At 41.8% G+C, this 19,744-nt stretch overlaps 2 protein-coding genes across 3 annotated transcripts; one reads left to right on the forward strand and one right to left on the reverse strand.

Moving 5' to 3' along the window:
• The first annotated feature begins 1,040 nt into the window (after positions 1–1,040).
• Positions 1,041–6,608, forward strand: chrnb3b (cholinergic receptor nicotinic beta 3 subunit b). 2 transcript variants are annotated; one of them, XM_027016664.2, is made up of 6 exons: positions 1,041–1,303; positions 1,922–2,073; positions 3,549–3,593; positions 3,827–3,936; positions 4,066–4,948; positions 5,691–6,608. In XM_027016664.2, exons 1-6 carry the CDS (start codon positions 1,240–1,242, stop codon positions 5,835–5,837), a joined length of 1,401 nt encoding a protein of 466 aa, XP_026872465.2. In that variant the 5' UTR covers positions 1,041–1,239; the 3' UTR covers positions 5,838–6,608. The 2 variants fall into 2 exon arrangements, with proteins under 2 accessions (XP_026872465.2, XP_026872466.2); XM_027016665.2 differs by lacking the exon at positions 3,549–3,593 and having other exon boundaries at positions 5,691–5,847.
• Positions 6,298–16,031, reverse strand: itga6l (integrin, alpha 6, like). Its single transcript, XM_035532354.1, has 25 exons — positions 15,862–16,031; positions 15,506–15,633; positions 15,331–15,419; positions 14,917–15,142; positions 14,662–14,772; positions 14,091–14,307; positions 13,591–13,796; positions 12,847–12,935; positions 12,592–12,719; positions 12,385–12,474; positions 12,203–12,267; positions 11,944–12,089; positions 11,617–11,766; positions 11,365–11,480; positions 11,043–11,199; positions 10,774–10,857; positions 10,593–10,672; positions 9,499–9,573; positions 8,963–9,065; positions 8,342–8,521; positions 7,980–8,087; positions 7,554–7,664; positions 7,206–7,304; positions 6,801–6,926; positions 6,298–6,384 (listed from the first exon to the last, which is right to left on the reverse strand). The coding sequence occupies exons 1-25, from the start codon at positions 16,029–16,031 to the stop codon at positions 6,304–6,306; spliced, it is 3,135 nt and encodes a 1,044-aa protein (XP_035388247.1). The 3' UTR covers positions 6,298–6,303.
• Positions 16,032–19,744: the final 3,713 nt, after the last annotated feature.

Genomic DNA, 19,744 nt, shown 5'->3' on the forward strand with positions numbered 1-19,744 from the left:
TTCCAGTTTTAAAAAGCTTGCTACAGCCAACTCTGCAGAGTGGAAAAACCTGCCCAGCGATTGGCGTGCAGTCATCGGTTAACACAAGCCAATAAAGTGTAAACCTACATCTGACCTTCCTTATACTGAGAAATGAAGGTCAGATCGGACTGTGGCTGTGTAGACGTTGATCCAGCTCACAAGAGTTGAACTGCGCATGAAACTGTAGAGTGGCTTGTGGGTCAGTGTGACTGGAAGGTTTGCAGAGCTCAGGGTGATGTTGGGCAGTCTGCACTAGTCTGGGTTTCTTAGGTACATTGTTCAGCAGGGCGTTAATGCTTTATGGCTGCTGCTCTTTGGACCTGTGGTGGATGGGACTGCTGAAGGCAGGGATTTTGCACAAATGGAGGGAGAGATGCATCATTGAACGGCTGATTATATCAATATTGAAATAATGTTCTAATCTGATGACCTCTTTTCTGTGTGCAATTCATATAGTCCCAATTATGAAATGAAGATAAAAAGCAATTAGTCATTAACATGGCTTGGTGTAAATAGTTTAAACTGTAATAATTAAAGTAATATTTAATCTGAGTTTATAAGAACATAGCAAACTTTATAAATGAGAAATACACAAAAAACAAACACTTTCTGGGTGATCTTGCACATCAACCAGTTTTTTTGTTTGTTTTATTTATTTATTTTTTAAATAAATATATTTAATTGTTAAATAATACACATAATTCTGCCTCTGCCCTGAAGGAACTTCACGTCTCCTTAATGAGATTTTGATTACTAAAGATCGTTGAAATGTCAAACCATAAGAACTGTATTTTTCTCAGTTTACATCATGGACAACCACGGAGTGTTTCAGTTTCTTTGGCTAAATGTCACTGACTAATATTCACATTCGGTATCCACATCTTCACCTAAAACACTTGACATAATTTTCAAAACTTTCAGAAATTGCTTTTATTTACCTGACAAGCACTTATCTGTCTCTTTAAGCGACGCGCTCAGTCGGCGGAGGTCCCCGATCCACCCTCTCCTTCGTTCAGGGAGCCACACGCTTTACGTGTAAACGCGCACCAAAAAAGATTAACGGTCCCGGCACAGTTCTTAATGTTATCAATCGTTGTATTCACTACCAATTTTTTAACCACGAATGAATATGTGTGTTACCGCTTTGTGATTGCATATTTCTCCGTGTAGTGTTTAGTAGCCTACTTACGCGCTTATTTTCAAATTTCCTTGAGTAAAATGAAGTTGTTAGTCACCGCTGCTTTTGCACTAATCACGGTCGCCGGCGCCACCGAACCAAAGGGTGAGTACTAACGACATTGTAATCCTCCATAAAACAGATTTATTTCTTGGTTATATTGTTTGGGGCAGAATCAACTTGCCTTTCTATCCGTGTCAATCTGAGTCCTTCGTTTTGTCTTATTGAAGGTCATTTCCAGACCTTCAAGAGCAAATAACACTTCGTCAACTTGTAACCAAAAGTATCAATACTAAAATGCACATTTTATGTGTTACCGGTTATGTAGAAGGTTTTTTTTTTTTTTTTTTAAAAAAAAGAAGGTGCCCAATCCCATTATGTTGGTGAGCATGCGCGCCATCAACCGAGGTCAGTAAACAAATTTTCACAGATGACGCGATCACCACTTATGCTGACTGACGAATATAATAAGGATTGGGTTTCTATCCGTCCTTGGTTGTATTTCAGCGATTTTGCTTGTGTGGCTTTACTGTTCAATATGGACAAATGTGTACCACATTTGTGTACCACATTTGTGTGTGCATTTAAGTTTGATGATGTCGATAATACATCACTGATACAGTGCAGTGGAATAAGTTTATTCTGTCCACTATGTGTGTGTGTGTGTGTGTGTGTGTGTGTGTGTGTGTGTGTGTGTGTGTGTGTGTGTGTGTGTGTGTGCAGCTCCTGGACAGTTTGTGTCTATGGCAGAGAGGGAAGGTGCCCTGCTGAGGGACCTGTTTCTGGGCTACCAGCGATGGGTGCGGCCTGCCGAGCAAACCAACAGCACAGTTAAAGTTCGTTTTGGCTTGAAGATATCACAGCTTGTGGATGTGGTAAAACACGTACATACATACCCTCTTACTCTGTATGGTCCACAGCAAAACATGGCCTTGTTTACAAACATCATGGGTGTGTCTTTGTCCATGGTTCTGAAACAGAATTATGTTACTCTCCGTGGTGCTGAAATTCTTGGTGGCACTAAAAAGAATTATTCCATATCTAATATTACTCTGTCCTGCTATTTTTTAATTTAAGCGCCTTTTGTTGTTAATGCTGAGAAACAGGCTCAACTGATGGTGAATTATTAACATGGAAAAAAACTCACTCTCTCTCTCTCTCTCTCTCTCTCTCACACACACACACACACACACACACACGTGCACACAATGACAGTATTATCAAATATTAAGCAAAGCAGGTAAATATTCTGCAACAAGACTTATGGTAGCCATTTAAGACAAGTTTACAGAGCTAGAGAGGCCAGTAGAGACTGATAACAGAGAACATAAAGAGGCTGTGGGAACAGATGCTTGCTTTATTTGATAAAATTTGCTTTCTGTTATGTGCTCTGCATATCTGCTTCATTCTGGAGTGACTCAGAGAGACACATATTAATATGTCTCCTGTCCTACTGTAATAGGATAATATAGCCACAAACCATCTCTTTCTGACAACATTATATCTTGACAGACAATACATAAGTCCCATATGAAACAAATAGTATGTAACCAATACTATTAAGTCATGAACTGTTTTTGGGAGAATTATGCAGTTAAATATAAATGAAAATGAATGAAACACGCGAAACAACAACTGTTCTGACTCATTGCAAAATGCCTCTCAATTAAAGTTGTGGGAGTGCACTGATGAGGAAAAGATGGCTTCAGCTCGTGGTGGAGCATATAGCTACTTACCTAATATTATTGTAAAGAATACATGGGTTTGTCCTGTTCAATCGCTTTAAACCTTGCTTACAGGGATGGAGAGTCATGACTTTAAGAAAGCATCAAAAATATTGGTCCATTTAAAAAACAACAACTCATTGTTACTAATGGAATGACATTACAGTGAGTAAGTATTGAAGTGAATATGGCCTCAATATATTATTTTCCTGACAGACTAAATTACATCATAGGGAAATATCTATAAATTTTGAATGAAAGCTTATTTAGGATTTAAGGAAACTGTGTGTGAGTGTTCTCAATAGCCTTGTTACATAATCAGTTGTGCTAACACCACTTTGGTCTGCTAGATTTTATGCTTTCCTATCCAAACATTGGATCCACTTATTGGACAGAAAATTAGATTACAGCTCCAAAAAAACACTTTAGAGAATTCATGTAAATGCTATAGTATGAAGCCAAGTATTTAAAATATAAATAAACTAGAAAATATATTTGTGTGTGTGTGTGTGTGTGTGTGTGTGTGTGTGTGTGTGTGTGTGTGTGTGTGTTATATTTCTTCTAAGCAGGGCATTTTGAAATAACCTTTTTCATTTTGGTCTCTATTTAATTCATTCTCAATATAGGATGAGAAGAACCAGCTTATGACCACTAATGTATGGCTGTGGCAGGTTAGATTTTTGGCTCAAATTTAAGTTCAGTGTTGTTGTCATGATCACTGATAAATTTCTCTTTTTCTGCAAGATTTATTTTCTTCAAAACCTGCTTTACAAATATCACCATAAAATAATAGAATATATCTGTGTCAGGTTTAAGCTGTTTCATGCGTGTGAACTTCCTGGCTGTTGTGAGGAATCACTGATTATGTACGCTGATACACTGTTCTGTATTTCTGAGTATGTAGGAATGGGAAGATTATAAATTGAGGTGGAACCCCGAGGACTATGGTGGTATAACTTTCATCCGAGTGCCTTCAGAAAGCATTTGGCTGCCGGATATCGTTCTGTATGAGAAGTACGTATGTTGATCGGAGACTATATTGAAAATATTTTTAATATGTAAATGATTTTAGGTCAAATTAATTATTATCTTAACCAAAATGAAAAGTGCTTTTGCTTTAAATCCCCTGTAAATCCCCTATAGTGCAGATGGCCGTTTTGAGGGCTCGCTAATGACCAAAGCAATCATAAAATATAATGGAGCTGTCGCCTGGACCCCTCCGGCCAGCTACAAATCTGCCTGCACTATGGACGTGACCTTCTTCCCATTCGACCGGCAGAACTGCTCCATGAAGTTTGGCTCATGGACCTATGATGGCACCATGGTGGACTTGGTGCTCATCAACCCTGATGTTGACCGCAGTGACTTCTTTGTCAATGGCGAGTGGGAGATTCTGAGTGCCAACGGAACCAAGGGCAGCCGGCATGACGGCATGCTTTCCTACCCTTTCATCACATACTCTTTCATCCTGAAGCGTCTTCCTCTCTTCTACACGTTGTTCCTCATCATCCCCTGCCTGGGCTTGTCTTTCCTCACTGTACTGGTCTTCTACCTCCCGTCAGACGAGGGAGAGAAGGTGACGCTCTCTACCTCTGTGCTCGTCTCCCTCACCGTCTTTCTGCTGGTCATTGAGGAGATCATCCCGTCCTCCTCCAAGGTCATCCCGCTCATTGGCGAGTACCTGCTCTTCATCATGATCTTCGTCACCCTCTCCATTGTCGTGACGGTGTTCGTGATAAACGTGCACCACCGCTCTTCCGCCACTTACCACCCGATGGCGCCGTGGGTGCGCGTGCTGTTCCTGCAGCAACTGCCACGCCTGCTCTGCATGCAGGATCATGCCGACAGCTACCAGAACCCTGAGGTGGAGACCAGGAGCCCTGAGCTGAAACCCCACGTAAGGAAGACTCCCCCAGGCCCCGAGGGCGAGGGCCAAGGTCAGGCCCTGGTCAACATGCTGGAGCAAGCCACTTACTCCGTGCGCTACATCTCACATCACATTCGCAAGGAGCACTTTATCAGAGAGGTACAGAAACCCAGCTGTTAATGTTTAAGAAGGTTGTAAGGATTGTGCTAGGAGCTGAAAACATTGCTCAGACTAAGCAAAGCACATTAGGGGTAAAGTATAGCTTACACTTACAACTAGAGAACTTGAGGTCATATATAGTTTTGCCTTAAAGCTAGCATTACCTCTACTGAGAAGATACTAAGTGTTTACTGAACAAGTTGCAGGATAGTTAAAAAAGAAAAAAAGTAAACTATACATACAAAATGTACATACACACATTTTACTTTACAAAAAGTGAGTTAAGGAAATTTTGTAAGTAAAGCATTTTCCAGGAGTATTATTTTGAAATGTAATGCAGAGGCATTAAAAATAGCACTAAAACACTGAATAACCACTTTATTAGAAACAGCTACCTTGCACCTACACTTACTGAGCACTTTACTGCTTAGACAAATCTTACAGGAGCACTATACATGTGTAGAAGCCCATGTGTTGCCAGCCGCAGAATGTCCACTGTGATTAAGTAATATCTAATAAAGATGATTTCTAATAAAGTGGGTGCTAAGTGTATGTGATATAATGATAGATATTGGAACAGTAAATTTGATATCAATATTTCCAATGATTATGGACTGAATAATAAACAGTGAATAATAATCCAAAAATTGTGAATAATAAACAGAAAATAATAAACATGAAAATTGTGGTAAGGACAAAATTGATTAGGATGAGGATGATGGTGATGTGTTCTCTGCCCTAGGTTGTGCAGGACTGGAAGTTTGTGGCTCAGGTGCTGGACAGAATCTTCCTCTGGGTCTTCCTCACTGTTTCTGTATTAGGAACCATCCTCATATTTACTCCTGCCCTCAAAATGTTCCTCCTCAGCCCTTCTCCTCTAGCACCATAAAAATGGGTTTTAACATCATTATGCACAGTCAGACAGACACATACACACGCAGGCCAAATCACAACTGCAGGACCCACACCCTCTCAGCTCCACACAGCTCTGATCACCATGACATTTTTAAATGTATCAATAGTTAAAAAAAAAACAAAACAAAAACATCTTGAAAAGAAACCTGGCTGTAAAAACTGGTTGGTTGGTAGAACTGGTGAGTTATATTACATCTTGTTTCCATAGCTTTTTCGATTCCATGAGATTATTGATGTTAAGGTTATTGTTTATTGTGGTGCACATTTGAAACTTCTCTGGTCACCTATTTGCCTTATTTTATGGAACTTTCAGTTAGAATCTTTTTTTTTCTGATTTCACCAGCATTGGACAAGAATTCAAGATTAAAATATTGACCCGTGTGGAATCCCATATTTCGCAGAAGCATACGTCTTTTATGACCATTTCCCTGCACAGACATCTATGCTGCAATGTTGCTTTTGTTGAGGACATAATATCCTTTGTAATCTTCTGTACACATTGCACAATTGAAGCATCCAAGCTGAGAAGTAGAAGACACAAACTTTATAAGGCCTAGACAAACCCGCTAGACTCCTAACAACGAACATATCCAGAATGCGGGTTAGGAATGTATATGTAAGAAAGCTTAGATGAACATATGTGAAGTGTCGTCACAAGTACTACAATAGTGTTAAAAAAAAGTGTTACACTGTTTATGCAATACAATAATTAACCACAATAATCAGACCATATGTAGATAGCGGAATAAAGTGTGACATTTGGCTTCAGGATGTGTTGTGTATTTATTTGTGTGTATGTGTGTGTGTGTGTGTGTGTGTGTGTGTGTGTGTGTGTGTGTGTGTGTGTGTGTGATTATTCATGTAACCATGTAAACGGTGCGGGTGTGTTTCTGTGTGTTTATGCAGTGAGTGAATTGTATGTGGGCAGTGGGGTTACCTTTGACAGGCAGTACATCAGCAGCGTGAGTAAGAGCAGTGCTAGCACAACACTGAGCAGAGCAACCCACCAGGGAACCCTGCTCAGGAGAGCGGGCTTCTTCTCTGGGAACACCGTCAGCCTCACCTGTACACACAAATACTTGCTGCTTTAGTGAGGATGCTTAGCTAACAATGTTTACCCTTATTTAATATAGTGTCCTGCAATACACAAGGCTGTATAGGCCATTATTCCTTAGAGTGGTACTGTGAGATTGTATGTGATGTACTGTATCCTGTCGATGGCAGCATGGAATATGACAACATGCTGTCTAACAAAGGCACGCATGCATATGCACCTATAAACAGAAATACACAGACAGGAATGCTTTAATTTATCTTGGGGCGCTAATAATTAGTTCTGTACCTGTGTTTGAGTCTCCTGAAGCCTTATATTCCTCTGAGATCCATCAAGACTGAGAGAAGCATTTAATACAATGTCCAGATAATTCAGGGAGCTGTATTCCTGTCACACAAGTTACTCTCAGTATTCATACAGTATATTACTACTACTACTACTACTAATAATAATAATAACAATAATAATAACAATAATAATAGTAATAATAATTATTATTATTTATTTTTAAAGTTATGGTACATGCTATGCAGTAAAGTTGGATGGTTGAGTAAAGATGGTTGACTTTAGAGTAAAGAAAGCTTTCCAACATTCCGATATATGACTACTATGAAAAACACCAAAAAAAGAAGTTACTTTAAGAAATGTGCTGTTCCATAGTCGGGTGAGGAGAACAACAACTGCAGTACTGTCAACCGCCTCTAGGGGGCATTTAAGTTCCACACACTTCAACCGATCACCACATGTCTGGAACAATAATCAGAACAATGTAAAAATTAACAGGACTACGATCAAATATGCACTTTTTCTTTTAAAAAATTGAACAGCAAAAACATTTCATGCAAGCAAAAGAACACAATCACCACACCCAAAACCAAAAACTGATTAACCCACCCACATCTTCTGCAGGCTTCACATCTGTCTTCTGTAATACTGAGAAAATGTTCTCTAGCTCCTTGTTTGGGTGCACATATGTGTGTTTGAGCTGACCAGCTAACCAAGGCTGGCACCTTCCCCTCTGTAACCCATCCATGATGCCATGTTGGTTTACCAGACATTTACCAGAAGCTCATACTTTCTTCTGCCTCCAAATACGGAGATGATTCTGTCAGTGCTAAGTGCCTCCAGCTCTGATTCTCTTTCTGCCTGACGTTTTCCTCTGGACACCACCTGCACAGAGCCAGCCAGGTCAGTGCATACATAACATATATGTCTGTAAAGGTTTCGGTCATACAGGCCACTGAAATGTCACGAAGTCAAGATGACTAGAGTTCTTTTATAATATTAAAAATTAGGGATCTGGAAGGCTTCAGTTGAACTGAGGAAGCCCCCCCAAAAAAGCACTGAAATGCCTTTAATTTTATACGACAAGTCGGATTGTTAAAACTTGCCTTACGAATACATGAGCGTCCTTTAAGACACACTACCTTGGTATATTTGCGTGGGTTGATTTCAGTGGCTGGGCTGCACAAGATGGCTTGTTTATTCACACCAGTGATCTGCACCAGGTAGAGGAGCTCCCTGCCATGACTGTTCTCCTTGGGCCACTGGATATTCAGGGTTGCCGAGGTGAATGACCTCAGAGGACGACCTGTGTTGCTGATCTGAATTTAGCACAACAATGCAGTAGCCCACAGTTAGTATTTAAATACATGTACACAAGTAATATAAGACTGTCAGGAAATGATAAAAGCAATTGTTTCTTATGTCATGATCTTCTTTACAAGTCAGGGCCAAAGCCCCTTCTAATATTGTTAGCCTGATAATGTAGTATTTTATTTTCGTCTCCATATATTGATGCCAAAAGCTAACACACAACAGCATATTGCAGATGTGATCTTTGGATGGAGCCGTTTGGACTTTGAGATGGCAATGTTTGCAGAGGTCTTAAATAAATCATGGCTACGTAAGGCAAACTTTGTACATATTACTCAACACAAGTAGATTTTTCAATGGATTAAGAATAGGAAGTGAAATTAAGAAGGTAACACTTTTACGCATCCACATATAGTAGACTGACAGAGAATTCTACTGTGCGGACTAACCCTGAACTCATACTCCACAGGTGAACCAAGCTCTTCCTCTGATGTTACTGGCATATGTGCATTTTCTGTTCCTCCAAAGTATACTTGAGAAGGTCGAGCCAGTCTGCAGACACAAAACAACATCAACACCACTTGGCAGACTAAACCATGAGATGAGCTGACTACTTCTGCAGTCTCTGACTTGGGAAGGGAGTCATGAGCTTGGTAACACATCCTGTTACATAAGCATTAGCACATAACCTACAGTAGTGGTAGCTCAGTGGTTAAGATACTGAGCTTGTAACTGGAAAGTTGCTGGTTCAAGCCCCACCACTGCCAAGTTTCATCTGTTGGCCCCCTGAGTAAGACCTTTAACCTTCAATTGCTCAAGTTGTATTCAGTCATAATTGTAAGTTGCACTAACTGAATACTGTAAATGTAGAATCCACTATCTATGGTGAACCAATGTTTACCAAAACACCACATCATAGTGGGTGAATGGCTTAACCCTTATACAAGCATTTTTTTTTATACATATAATGAACAACCATACTTACCCTAAGACTTGGAGATCCATCTCAAAGATGACTTTTGCCTCCGCGACAGTTTCTGAAATATTCTGTGTACTGATCCTACAGAAACAAACACACGTGAAAGATTTGGCAGTTCACCACACTTGTCACCTACGTGCATCGCACACGTCTCCTACTCGCACACCACACACATCGCCTACGTACAACACACACATCGCCTACGTACAACACACACATCGCCTACGTACAACACACACATCGCCTACGCTCACCATACACGTCATCTATGTGCACCACACACATCGCCTACGTACAACACACACATCACCTACGCTGACCGTACACATCATCTATGTGCACCACACACATCGCCTGTGCTCACCATACATGTCATCTATGTACACATCGCCTATGCGCACCTATGCGTCATCTATGTGCACCACACACATCGCCTGTGCTCACCATACATGTCATCTATGTACACATCGCCTATGCGCACCTATGCGTCATCTATGTACACCACACACATCACCTACGCTCACCATACACGTCATCTATGTACACCACGCACATCACCTACGCTCACCATACACGTCGTCTATGTACACCACACACATCACCTACGCTCACCATACACGTCGTCTATGTACACCACACACATCGCCTACGCTCACCGTACTCGTCATCTATGTACACCACACACATCGCCTACGCTCACCGTACACATCATCTATGTACACATCGCCTATGCGCACCTATGCGTCATCTATGTACATGACACACGTCGCCTCCTGCCTGCCCTGCCACACCCAACTCAGCCCTCGAAGCTTCAACAATGGCTTGATGTTTGATAAGTTTGTGCAGGGAAAACAGAATGTGCAGGACTGAGACTGAGAACCACTGGAGTATGGATGTATACATGCTGGCCTGTGATCGTCAGCACGCAGGCATGCAAACACACAAGCAAGAAAGCAAGCAAGCGGACAACAATGTTCACTACACAATAAGAAATGTAAACAAAAACAATAAACATAGAAGGTCAAAGACACAGAAAGACACAAAGTGCTGCATGTTAAATCTAAGTAAAATTGTACCATATGGTAAATAACATTTCTTACGTCTCAAGCCGCAGGGTCACACTGATGTCTGTTAAGCTTAAGGACAGCCTCGCAGAGCTTAGCATGAGATACAGCGTCACCTAGAGGAAGAACATGCCTCAGGTTGGAAGAGTCAAGCTGCAAACAGTGGATAAGGGTCTGAGAATGAACAACTCTACAGAGCCGCTGAGGGACCCTTTACCTCCGTGTTTCTCCTGAAAGGGTTTCCCAGCTGGCACGCTGCCTCGGTTTGATTCCCATCCACTGTGCACTGCACGTTCACTTTCTGCATGAAGTCAACAAAAGAAATGGAAGGAAAGCTTTTTAAGTCAAATATATACCTCGAGAAATTAGGCTTATCTATACAACATGTTAAGCAACAGCTATATTCCGCAAGATTCAGAATAGAACAATTAAATGATTATTTTGTCATCTACAGTTCATCTACAGTTCTTACGTTCTGAGACTCACACTGTCCTGCTGAAGAACAATAGATGATACAGGGAGAGACTCAGGAAAGTTCATAAACAGTCTGGTAAGATATGCATCATCTCCATCTTGGTTTGTCACAGTGATTTCCAGGGCAGTGTTTTCACCACCAGCTGTAATAACTGCTACACCATCCTCCCTTTAACAATGTGAACAGAACAAAGTGCATGTTAAACACAGAAAAAAACCACAGCCGCACTGACAGCTTACTAAATAGAGAAGATTATTACTGCCTTAGTGGTTCCTGAAATCTGAATAAGATTCAAGACTACAGAAGAGATGTCAGAGGGGCTGCTGATCAGACCTGGCTAGTAGAGAGCATTTGTCCTGATGCTGGTCTTTCGTGCAGAAACGGTACTGAAGCTGCAGGTTACTCTGGCAGACATTATCATTTCCACATCCCATGTTCAAGAACTTGAACTTGAAACATGAGGAAAGACATTTTACAAGATTGCATCAACCACTTTGTTTTATTCATTAAATTATAAGATGACTAGGAGTCCATCTATCTTTCTCTCTGTCTCTCACCGCTCACACACACGCACGCATGTGATACCTCAGATGTGGTTTCTTTAGGTTGAAGGGCATCGAGCACTGGTTTTAGGGCAGGAAGCGACCTTCGGCTCACTGTCTGAGCAGGGGTGTCAGACGGCAGGAACACTGACACACTAATGGGGATGTTTCTTAGCCTGTCCTCAATGTTTCCCTGGAGACGCACCATTTAAAATAAAGAGACTGAGACTGCTGTCAACCAACATGACCACCATTGATAAAATACTATATTAGGTATTTACTTGCAGTAAAAAAAACAAAAAACAAAACAAAACAATAGGCTTCAGGCCACGCATATGTAAAAAGAGCCAAAGGAATGAGTTCACTTTACCAAGAGCCGGAGCCGAGTCTGGATGCATTGCTTCTGGGCCTGTCTGCGGAACATGAGTATGTCCTCCGCAGGGGTCTGGAATACCACCCGGGGCAGTGAATCATACCGCAGGCTGTTTCTATCAGCATCCAGTTTGTACAGAATCTCTACAAAAACGATATACACACATGTATATCATCAACAACACTATAAGGCTGTGATCTGGTGCTGTGGCTAAACCAACAAGTGCAGTACTGGGTTTAAATGGTAATTCACTCACGCAGTTTGGGGTCATATGTCTCTGGATAAGTAGTGAAGGAAAAGCAGGATTCTGCTGTGATGATGCTGAAAGAATTGCATTTACTGGTCAGTAAAAAACAATAAATAAAAATATAAAAATATAATTATAATTTCCAAAACCAAATGAAAAATATGGTAACTGAGTTTTGAAGCTCATCTCACCAGTGTCCTTTCTGGCAGTCTTTTGCCTGGAAATCAATCTCACTTGGCATTAATTTCAAAGTTTTCTTAATGCTGATTACTGGTTTAGCCCTTTAAAATATACAAAAAAAAAATAATTAAATGATATTTTGAGAAATTTTAAGAAAAAGCAAATAGCAGAACATTGACTGAGATGATCACAGGACAAGCATTATAGAGGGTGAGTACCTGTAAAGAAATACGCTGTCAGAGAGTGAACCCACAGCCAAGTCTTGGTATCCATTCCCATCTATGTCCATGTTGCCAGCCAAGGAATAGCCAAATAACTTGATGTTATGGGGTTTACCATACAAAACCTGCAAATGAGAATAACACAAACCAAGTGAATTTTGACTCTCATCCTTTGACAGACTTGACCAGCTTTAGCCTTTAATTAATCTGCGTCATGTGTGTGTTTGAATGGAGCAAAGAGTTTTCACTGACCTGATATGAATGTTTTGAAAAGTGTTTAGCTGAACCAAGGTAAATGTAAACCGCCCCATCATTTTCATAAGGGGCTCCAACTGCAAAGTCTGTTCACGAAGAATCAAGAAGATTGATTGATATAATGCTTCTTGTAAGATCACGAGGTGATCACGATGGTTTTGCCTTAAAGGTAGCATTACCTCTACTGAGAAGATACTAAGTGTTTATTGAACATTTTAAGTTGTAGGATACTTAAAAAAGAAAAAAAAAGTAAACTATACATATAAAATGTACATACACACGTTTTACTTTACAAAAAGTGAGTTAAGGAAATTTTGTAAGTAAAACATTTTCCAGCGGTATTGTTTGGAAATGTAATGCAGAGGCATTAAAAATAGCACTAAAATACTCAATAACCACTTTATTAGAAACAGCTACCTTGCACCTACACTTACTGAGCACTTTACTGCTTAGACAAATCTTACAGGAGCACTATACATGTGTAGAAGCCCATGTGTTGACAGCCGCAGAATGTCCACTGTGATAAAGTAATATCATCTAATAAAGATGATTTCTAATAAAGTGGGTGCTAAGCGATTATCTGAGTCGTGATTATCTGATTCAACGCACAAGCACTGAGAGTTAAATAAACAAAAGAAATTAAGAGGGATTTTGCTGAGCAATGCACACGAGCCCTTGCCCTACTGCTGTTTTACTGTGTGTGGTACAAGACTGAGTTTGAGAAATATTTTTCTGGCAAACCATTATAATGGTCCTGATTGACATCTCCAATGCTTGCCACCGCTAGTCCAAACATGGAGCCTGTGTGGCCGTAAAGAACCTCTGGCTCCATGTGGTCCCAATCTTGGCCGCTCACGTGGTTGATGAAGACGTACACAGCCCCTCCCACATCACTGTCCATATCCACCATTGTGAACTGGGGCGCTCCCACTAGGAGGTCATCCCATCTGGGATAGCAGTGAGTGTTAGGAGTGTTTAAGCACAATTTAAAATTTCCTAAGCACCATGAATAAATCTATTCATTGGGGTAAAGAATAATCTTACTGTTGACATTTAGGCAGGAGTTTGCTACACATGCCCAGTCCTGCTTATAGACAGCTGCCTCTGGCAGAATTTATTTACAACACTATTCATCAATCTTTCAGTAATTAAAGGTCTTTTGGAGAACTTACATTTCAGAGCATGTTAGATCAAAGTCAGAACCAAACCATTGTTGGATAGCCCAATTCTTGAGGACTCACCCATCTGCATTAAGGTCGAGGACGGCCAGTGAGTAGCCAAAAGAGGATGCTAGACCGGGGCCTGTGAGGATGTGCGGCACACTCAGAGTCTTTACGCCTCGCCAGGCCTGGGGCCTCAACAGCACAACCTCACCGCTGAGGTTGGAGCGTGGCGCTCCTGCTACTATAATTTGCTCCCCTTTCCTGAGTAGATTCATCCCAGAGTCCAACGCAAAGCCTGGGACAGGGCAGAGACAGCATGCCAGGAGTGAGATGAATGGGTCTTTTCAGGCTTATAGGAATGTTCAGCATTGTATTGATGTGTCAGATGGCATGACCTCATTGGTTGGACTGTTGATGTGTCAGAGGGCATGACCTCATTGGTTGTGGCAATAAACACACAAACGTCTTATAACTTTAATAATCCTGTTATACGAAGTGCACTTCGTGTAAACAAATGTTTCATCATTCCTATACTTTCTGAGGAGCAACGGATGGCTATATGGGACACATTCATAGCGGTATTTATTCATGTGCATTGTCCCTGTTAAATACATATATGTTAATCAATCAGAGCTCATGATGTGATCACCTAAATAGCTGCTGAGGCCCAGAGGAATGGACTCTCCTCTAAACACATTCTGATATCCAGTTTCGTAAAACTCCAGGGTGAAGTCCTCAACCGGTGCCATGCGCACTGTACCTTTAAAAAGGGAAGGAAATAAAACTGTCCCATGAATCCATAAATGACAATGGATGTAACATAAACACATGGCATATACCATCCAGGACTTTGCTACAAGTCATTTAAAGTTCCCAACGCTTAACCCATGTGGCTGTGTATTACCTTTCCAGTCATAGGCACCCGGTGCACCAAACACAATGTAGTTGCTGTCATTGGTAAAGGCCACAGACAGACCCTGCTGGCAATAGCCGAACAAGACTTTATCACTGGGCCGATTCAGACAGAATGTCCTGGTATCCTCCACGTTCAGGTCCTCCCCCAGGATAAAGCACCTCCCCAGGACCAGTTGACTGCTGTGTACCCAGTACTGGTAGCGGTGGGCACACACCTACACAGAGGCTCGGTTGGTTCATTTGATTTGTTCCTCTATTACAGCTAAATCAGTGGTGATGTCAAAGACGTAAAGAGTCATTTGGAGGTCATGGCTTATTCAAAGTAATCGAAACTGAGTGTTAACACACACTGCAAAGAATGTAATTATACTATACCGATTGAAAAATGTGTGATATGCCTTACCACCACTTTGCCCCCTGGGCCTTGGCTACGCACACGCACACCCAGCCACTGGTTTTCCCTGTGATCCTCTCCATCCCCTGGATTCACAACTGGGAATGGGAGTTACCAGCAAATGAAGCACAACCTGTGCATGATTTGTGTCACTGGTCCTAATGCATCCACTCAGAACACCCACCCTCAGTATCCACGGCGATCCGTTCACAGTCATCGGTCTCCATGGTGAACTTGCAGCGATAGAGACCTCCAGTTATGTTGGCTTTATGGATAGGTAAGGCTTTAGCACGTGGTGCACCAATCAGCAAGCTGGAGTTGATAATACAGTTATTTGGTGTATTATTACAAGGCAGGTTATGGAACATGAGAATAACTGAAGGCAATATAACAATACATTTCAAACACACTTCCAATTTGAAGCACAATCTAACTGACTACAGTACAAAAAACACTTCTTTTTTTTTTTTTTTGTGGCCTGCTAACATTTCACCTCTGCCACTTCCATGTTTGGTTGCAATGTCTTGTAAAGGAACTCACGACTGCTGGTCCGTGGGTCTGAGCTGGTGGTGCATTGCCAGGGAAAATCCAAACAGGCTCTCTGCCTCTCCGTTCTTCCTCAGCACCGTCCCCTCGTCCAGGTTGAAGGCGGCGGCCCGGAGGATGACGAGGAGCCGGAGGAACGGGCCAAGCGCCCGTCTTCCAGGCATCACACTGCTGCTGACACCCGCCGATGCCCTGGATGTGTGTCGACTGCTTTGCAGCTTGGTGCAGCCTGATAGACTGTGTAGACTGCAGCTTTGGAATATGCGAGGGGCGTGGTGCAGCAGAGATTCCAAAGATTCACAGGTTCATTTACCGAACTTAGGCGTGGGCCCACTGTGACTGAATGTATCTTCAGATAAAGTGAGTTAATATTTACAATGCAAAGGCTTTGTAGAATTTCATGCCCTTTGACCCTGGCTTATTCCCAAATAGGCACTGGTGTTTTAGTATGTTTTGAATATGTGTTTTTGTGGGGTTAGGCATGCATTAATAACTGGCACAGCTAGTTGTGAATAAATGATTGTGGCATGTTATTTCATGCACAGCTTTATTTTTTTCAATCCCAAAGGCACTGAGATAATCAGAGCAATCACAGGCTCTCCAGAAAAGCTGCTATGTCACATTCTAGTCCTGAGGATAAGAGAAATGGTAGGAAAGGCACAGAGACAACAAAAAACGATGCCATTAGATGGAGCCAGTGCATGTGAACAGAGCTTAGACGCGTGCTCTGGTAGCCAAAGGGTTAACAAACGTATAGTGCATCATGTGTCTGTATCAGCAGAACTGAGAAATTAACCACGATGTTGAGATTTCTATGTCAACATGGAACAAAGGAGAGTTAGAAAACAGCAGAGAATGCAAATCAAAAGTTTTGGCAGGACCAAGTGGTCTGGGCAGCAACCACAATCACACAGCAGCTGCATGTTACACCGAATCCTTAGATTTCCGATCATGCAAATGAAATGTTTCCTAGACTGAGGCACTGCTGAGGATGGGGGGAACCTTGTGGTTGGTGTTGAAGGCCATGTCCTTCTGCTGCTTTGTGCTCCAACACAACTTCGGCCTCAGCTGGTGTCACGGTACGCCAGGCACCCAGCACAAGTGTGCCACTGCTTCACACACACACACACACACACACACACACACACACACACACACACACACACACACACACACACACACACACAGAGCACCTTCCCTGTTCCCAATCTCCTGATTATTGATTACCTTCACCTTGTTTGCCCTTTTGCTTTCTCTCTTGTTTAAGTGCACAGGAACACTCATGCAGTGCTGCTGTGACCTAGATGCCCCGAGTTTACCGCTGGTCTGCTGTGTTCCAACCCCTCTCCTGCACTGAACTTCAGAACTTTATCATGCACGTGATCAGACATGTTAAGAAACACTGAACATTGAAAGCAATACTAACCCTCTGCACTGCTCACCCACTTAACCTAAAATGAGCATTAAAACACAGAATAAATATGAATTTGGAGAAAAAACAGATATGAACTATACAGGTCAAAGGAACCTAGTTGAAGAAATGGAATCTGGGCAGAGGTTCAGAGTATGAAGCTTTAACATGTGAGATAAGGAACAGGCAGGGTTCAAGATCCTTTGTAGAAAGTAAACATAAATAAATAAAACTTATTACATTCAAATTGACAGATGCAAGATATTGTTCATCTGTGTACTGGCCCACTCTGGATGGCAGTAGGGGTGAATGCACAACTCACTACCCTCTAACCAAATAAGATATGGAAAAATCAAATCACAGTCAAAATATCAAAACTCAGATAAAGTACATTGTTCTCAATAAGCAAGTCAGCAGAAATCTATGAGTATAGTTTCTGAAAGTAATGCATTCCCTAAACACAGAAACCACTAATCACTGCTTGTCTAACCAGGTGATGTGAATTGAAACTGAGTGTTTATTATGATTAAGTAAATGTAATGAAAAGTACCTCCAGCTCAAAGATACGTGTAACGTTCTTTTGTGGGTTGGGTCTCGGACACATGCACACCTCGGTACAAGACTAGGACCTCTAGAAAGTTGAACTAAACATTAATTGCTTATTTCATTTTTTATTTATTTATCTGTTTTATTTATTTTTATTTCGTTTTCTTTTAAAACTTTTTATTGTGGTGTCTGTTGTCGGCCAGAGGCCCCCCCTTGAGTCTCGGTTCCTCTCAGGGTTTCTTCCTCGTGCTCTAGGGAGTTTCTCCTTGCCACTGTCACCCTTGGCTTGCTCACTGGGGGCTTGGACTAGAACATTTGTAGAGCACCACATTGAAGTCAGTTATCAAAGAACACCGCTTAATGAGCCACTCTTTAAGTAACAAATAAATAGTTTGAAAATATCCAGAATAACCTTTTTCAGGGGCCAACTGCCTTCACTACCTGCTTACCTTAATATCAGTAACAGAGTGCAGCTTAAGAACCTAAGATGAATACCATACACCATCAGAGTTAAAAAAGCTATTTATAACATGTATATAAACCTTTATAACCCCAAAAGAACCTCAAACAGTGGATACAAATAAATATTTGAAGGGAGGAGAAGGGAGGGGAAATTATGTTAAAATGCTGTTTGTCGACTACAGTTCAGCATTTAACACCATCATCCCCTCCCTACTCACTACTAAGTTGGAGGATCTAGAACTGCATACATCCCTGTGCGACTGGATCTCCAACTTCCTAACAGACAGACCACAATCAGTGCAGGTGGGCAACTGTGTTTCATCCACCCTCACCCTCAGCACTGGAGCTCCTCAGGGTTGTGTCCTAAGCCCCCTGCTCTACTCACTGTACACCTACGACTGCACAGCCACTTCCAGCTCCACCATCATTGTCAAGTTGTCATGACACCGTTGTCATGGGCGTGATCTCGGACAAGGATGAGAGGACCTACCTGGAGGAGATTAAACACCTGGAAAACTGGTGCCAGGAAAATAATCTCCTCCTAAACGTCAGTAAGACAAAGGAGCTGATCGTGGATTGTAGCAAGAAGCAGGAGCGGCACTACCAACCTGTGAGGATCAGTGGAATCACGGTGGAGAGAGTAGATAGTTTCAGTTACCTTGGTGTTCACATCTCGCAGGACCTATCCTGGTCCCTCCATACCATCTCCCTGGCAAAGAAGGCTCGTCAGCGTCTTTACCACCTCAGACGCCTAAGGGACTTCAGACTGCCCTTCAAGGTACTGTGGAACTTCTACACCTGCACTATCAAGAGCATCCTCACGGGGAACATCACAGTCTGGTTTGGGAATAGCACCAAGCAGGACAGACAAGCACTCCAAAGGGTAGTGCGTTCAGCAGAGCGCATCACTCACACGGAACTTCCTGACCTGCAGACCATCTACTACAAGCAGTGCCAGACCAAGGCCAGGAGGATTGTGAAGGACCCCACCCATCCCAACAACAGGCTCTTCTCTCTGTTGAGGTCAGGGAGGCGCTTTCGCTCCCTTAAGACCAAGACAGAGAGACTGAAGAGGAGCTTCTTCCCACAGGCCATTCGGGCCCTGAATCGGGGAAACTGATAAACTGTGGGGACCACCACCACCATGTAACATAACTGTATATATAGAGATATTCTATTCCACCATGTAACATAAAAACTGTAGAAACTGTAAATATGTCATTTTACGAATAGATCTGTACATTCTGTACATTGTGTACATATACATACACAACCATATACATTGTACATTGTGTATATAAACATAATATACATATATGGTACATACATTGTTAATATATTTTTGTACATATATAGAATATATATTTCTCTATGCACCCCTGTTTTCTTTTTTCTCAGTTTGGACAGAGCACTCTCAACCATTTCACTGCAAGTTGTACTGTGTATGACTGTGTATGT

This window comes from Electrophorus electricus, chromosome 12, assembly GCF_013358815.1.
Source record: "Electrophorus electricus isolate fEleEle1 chromosome 12, fEleEle1.pri, whole genome shotgun sequence".
NCBI lineage: Eukaryota > Metazoa > Chordata > Actinopteri > Gymnotiformes > Gymnotidae > Electrophorus > Electrophorus electricus.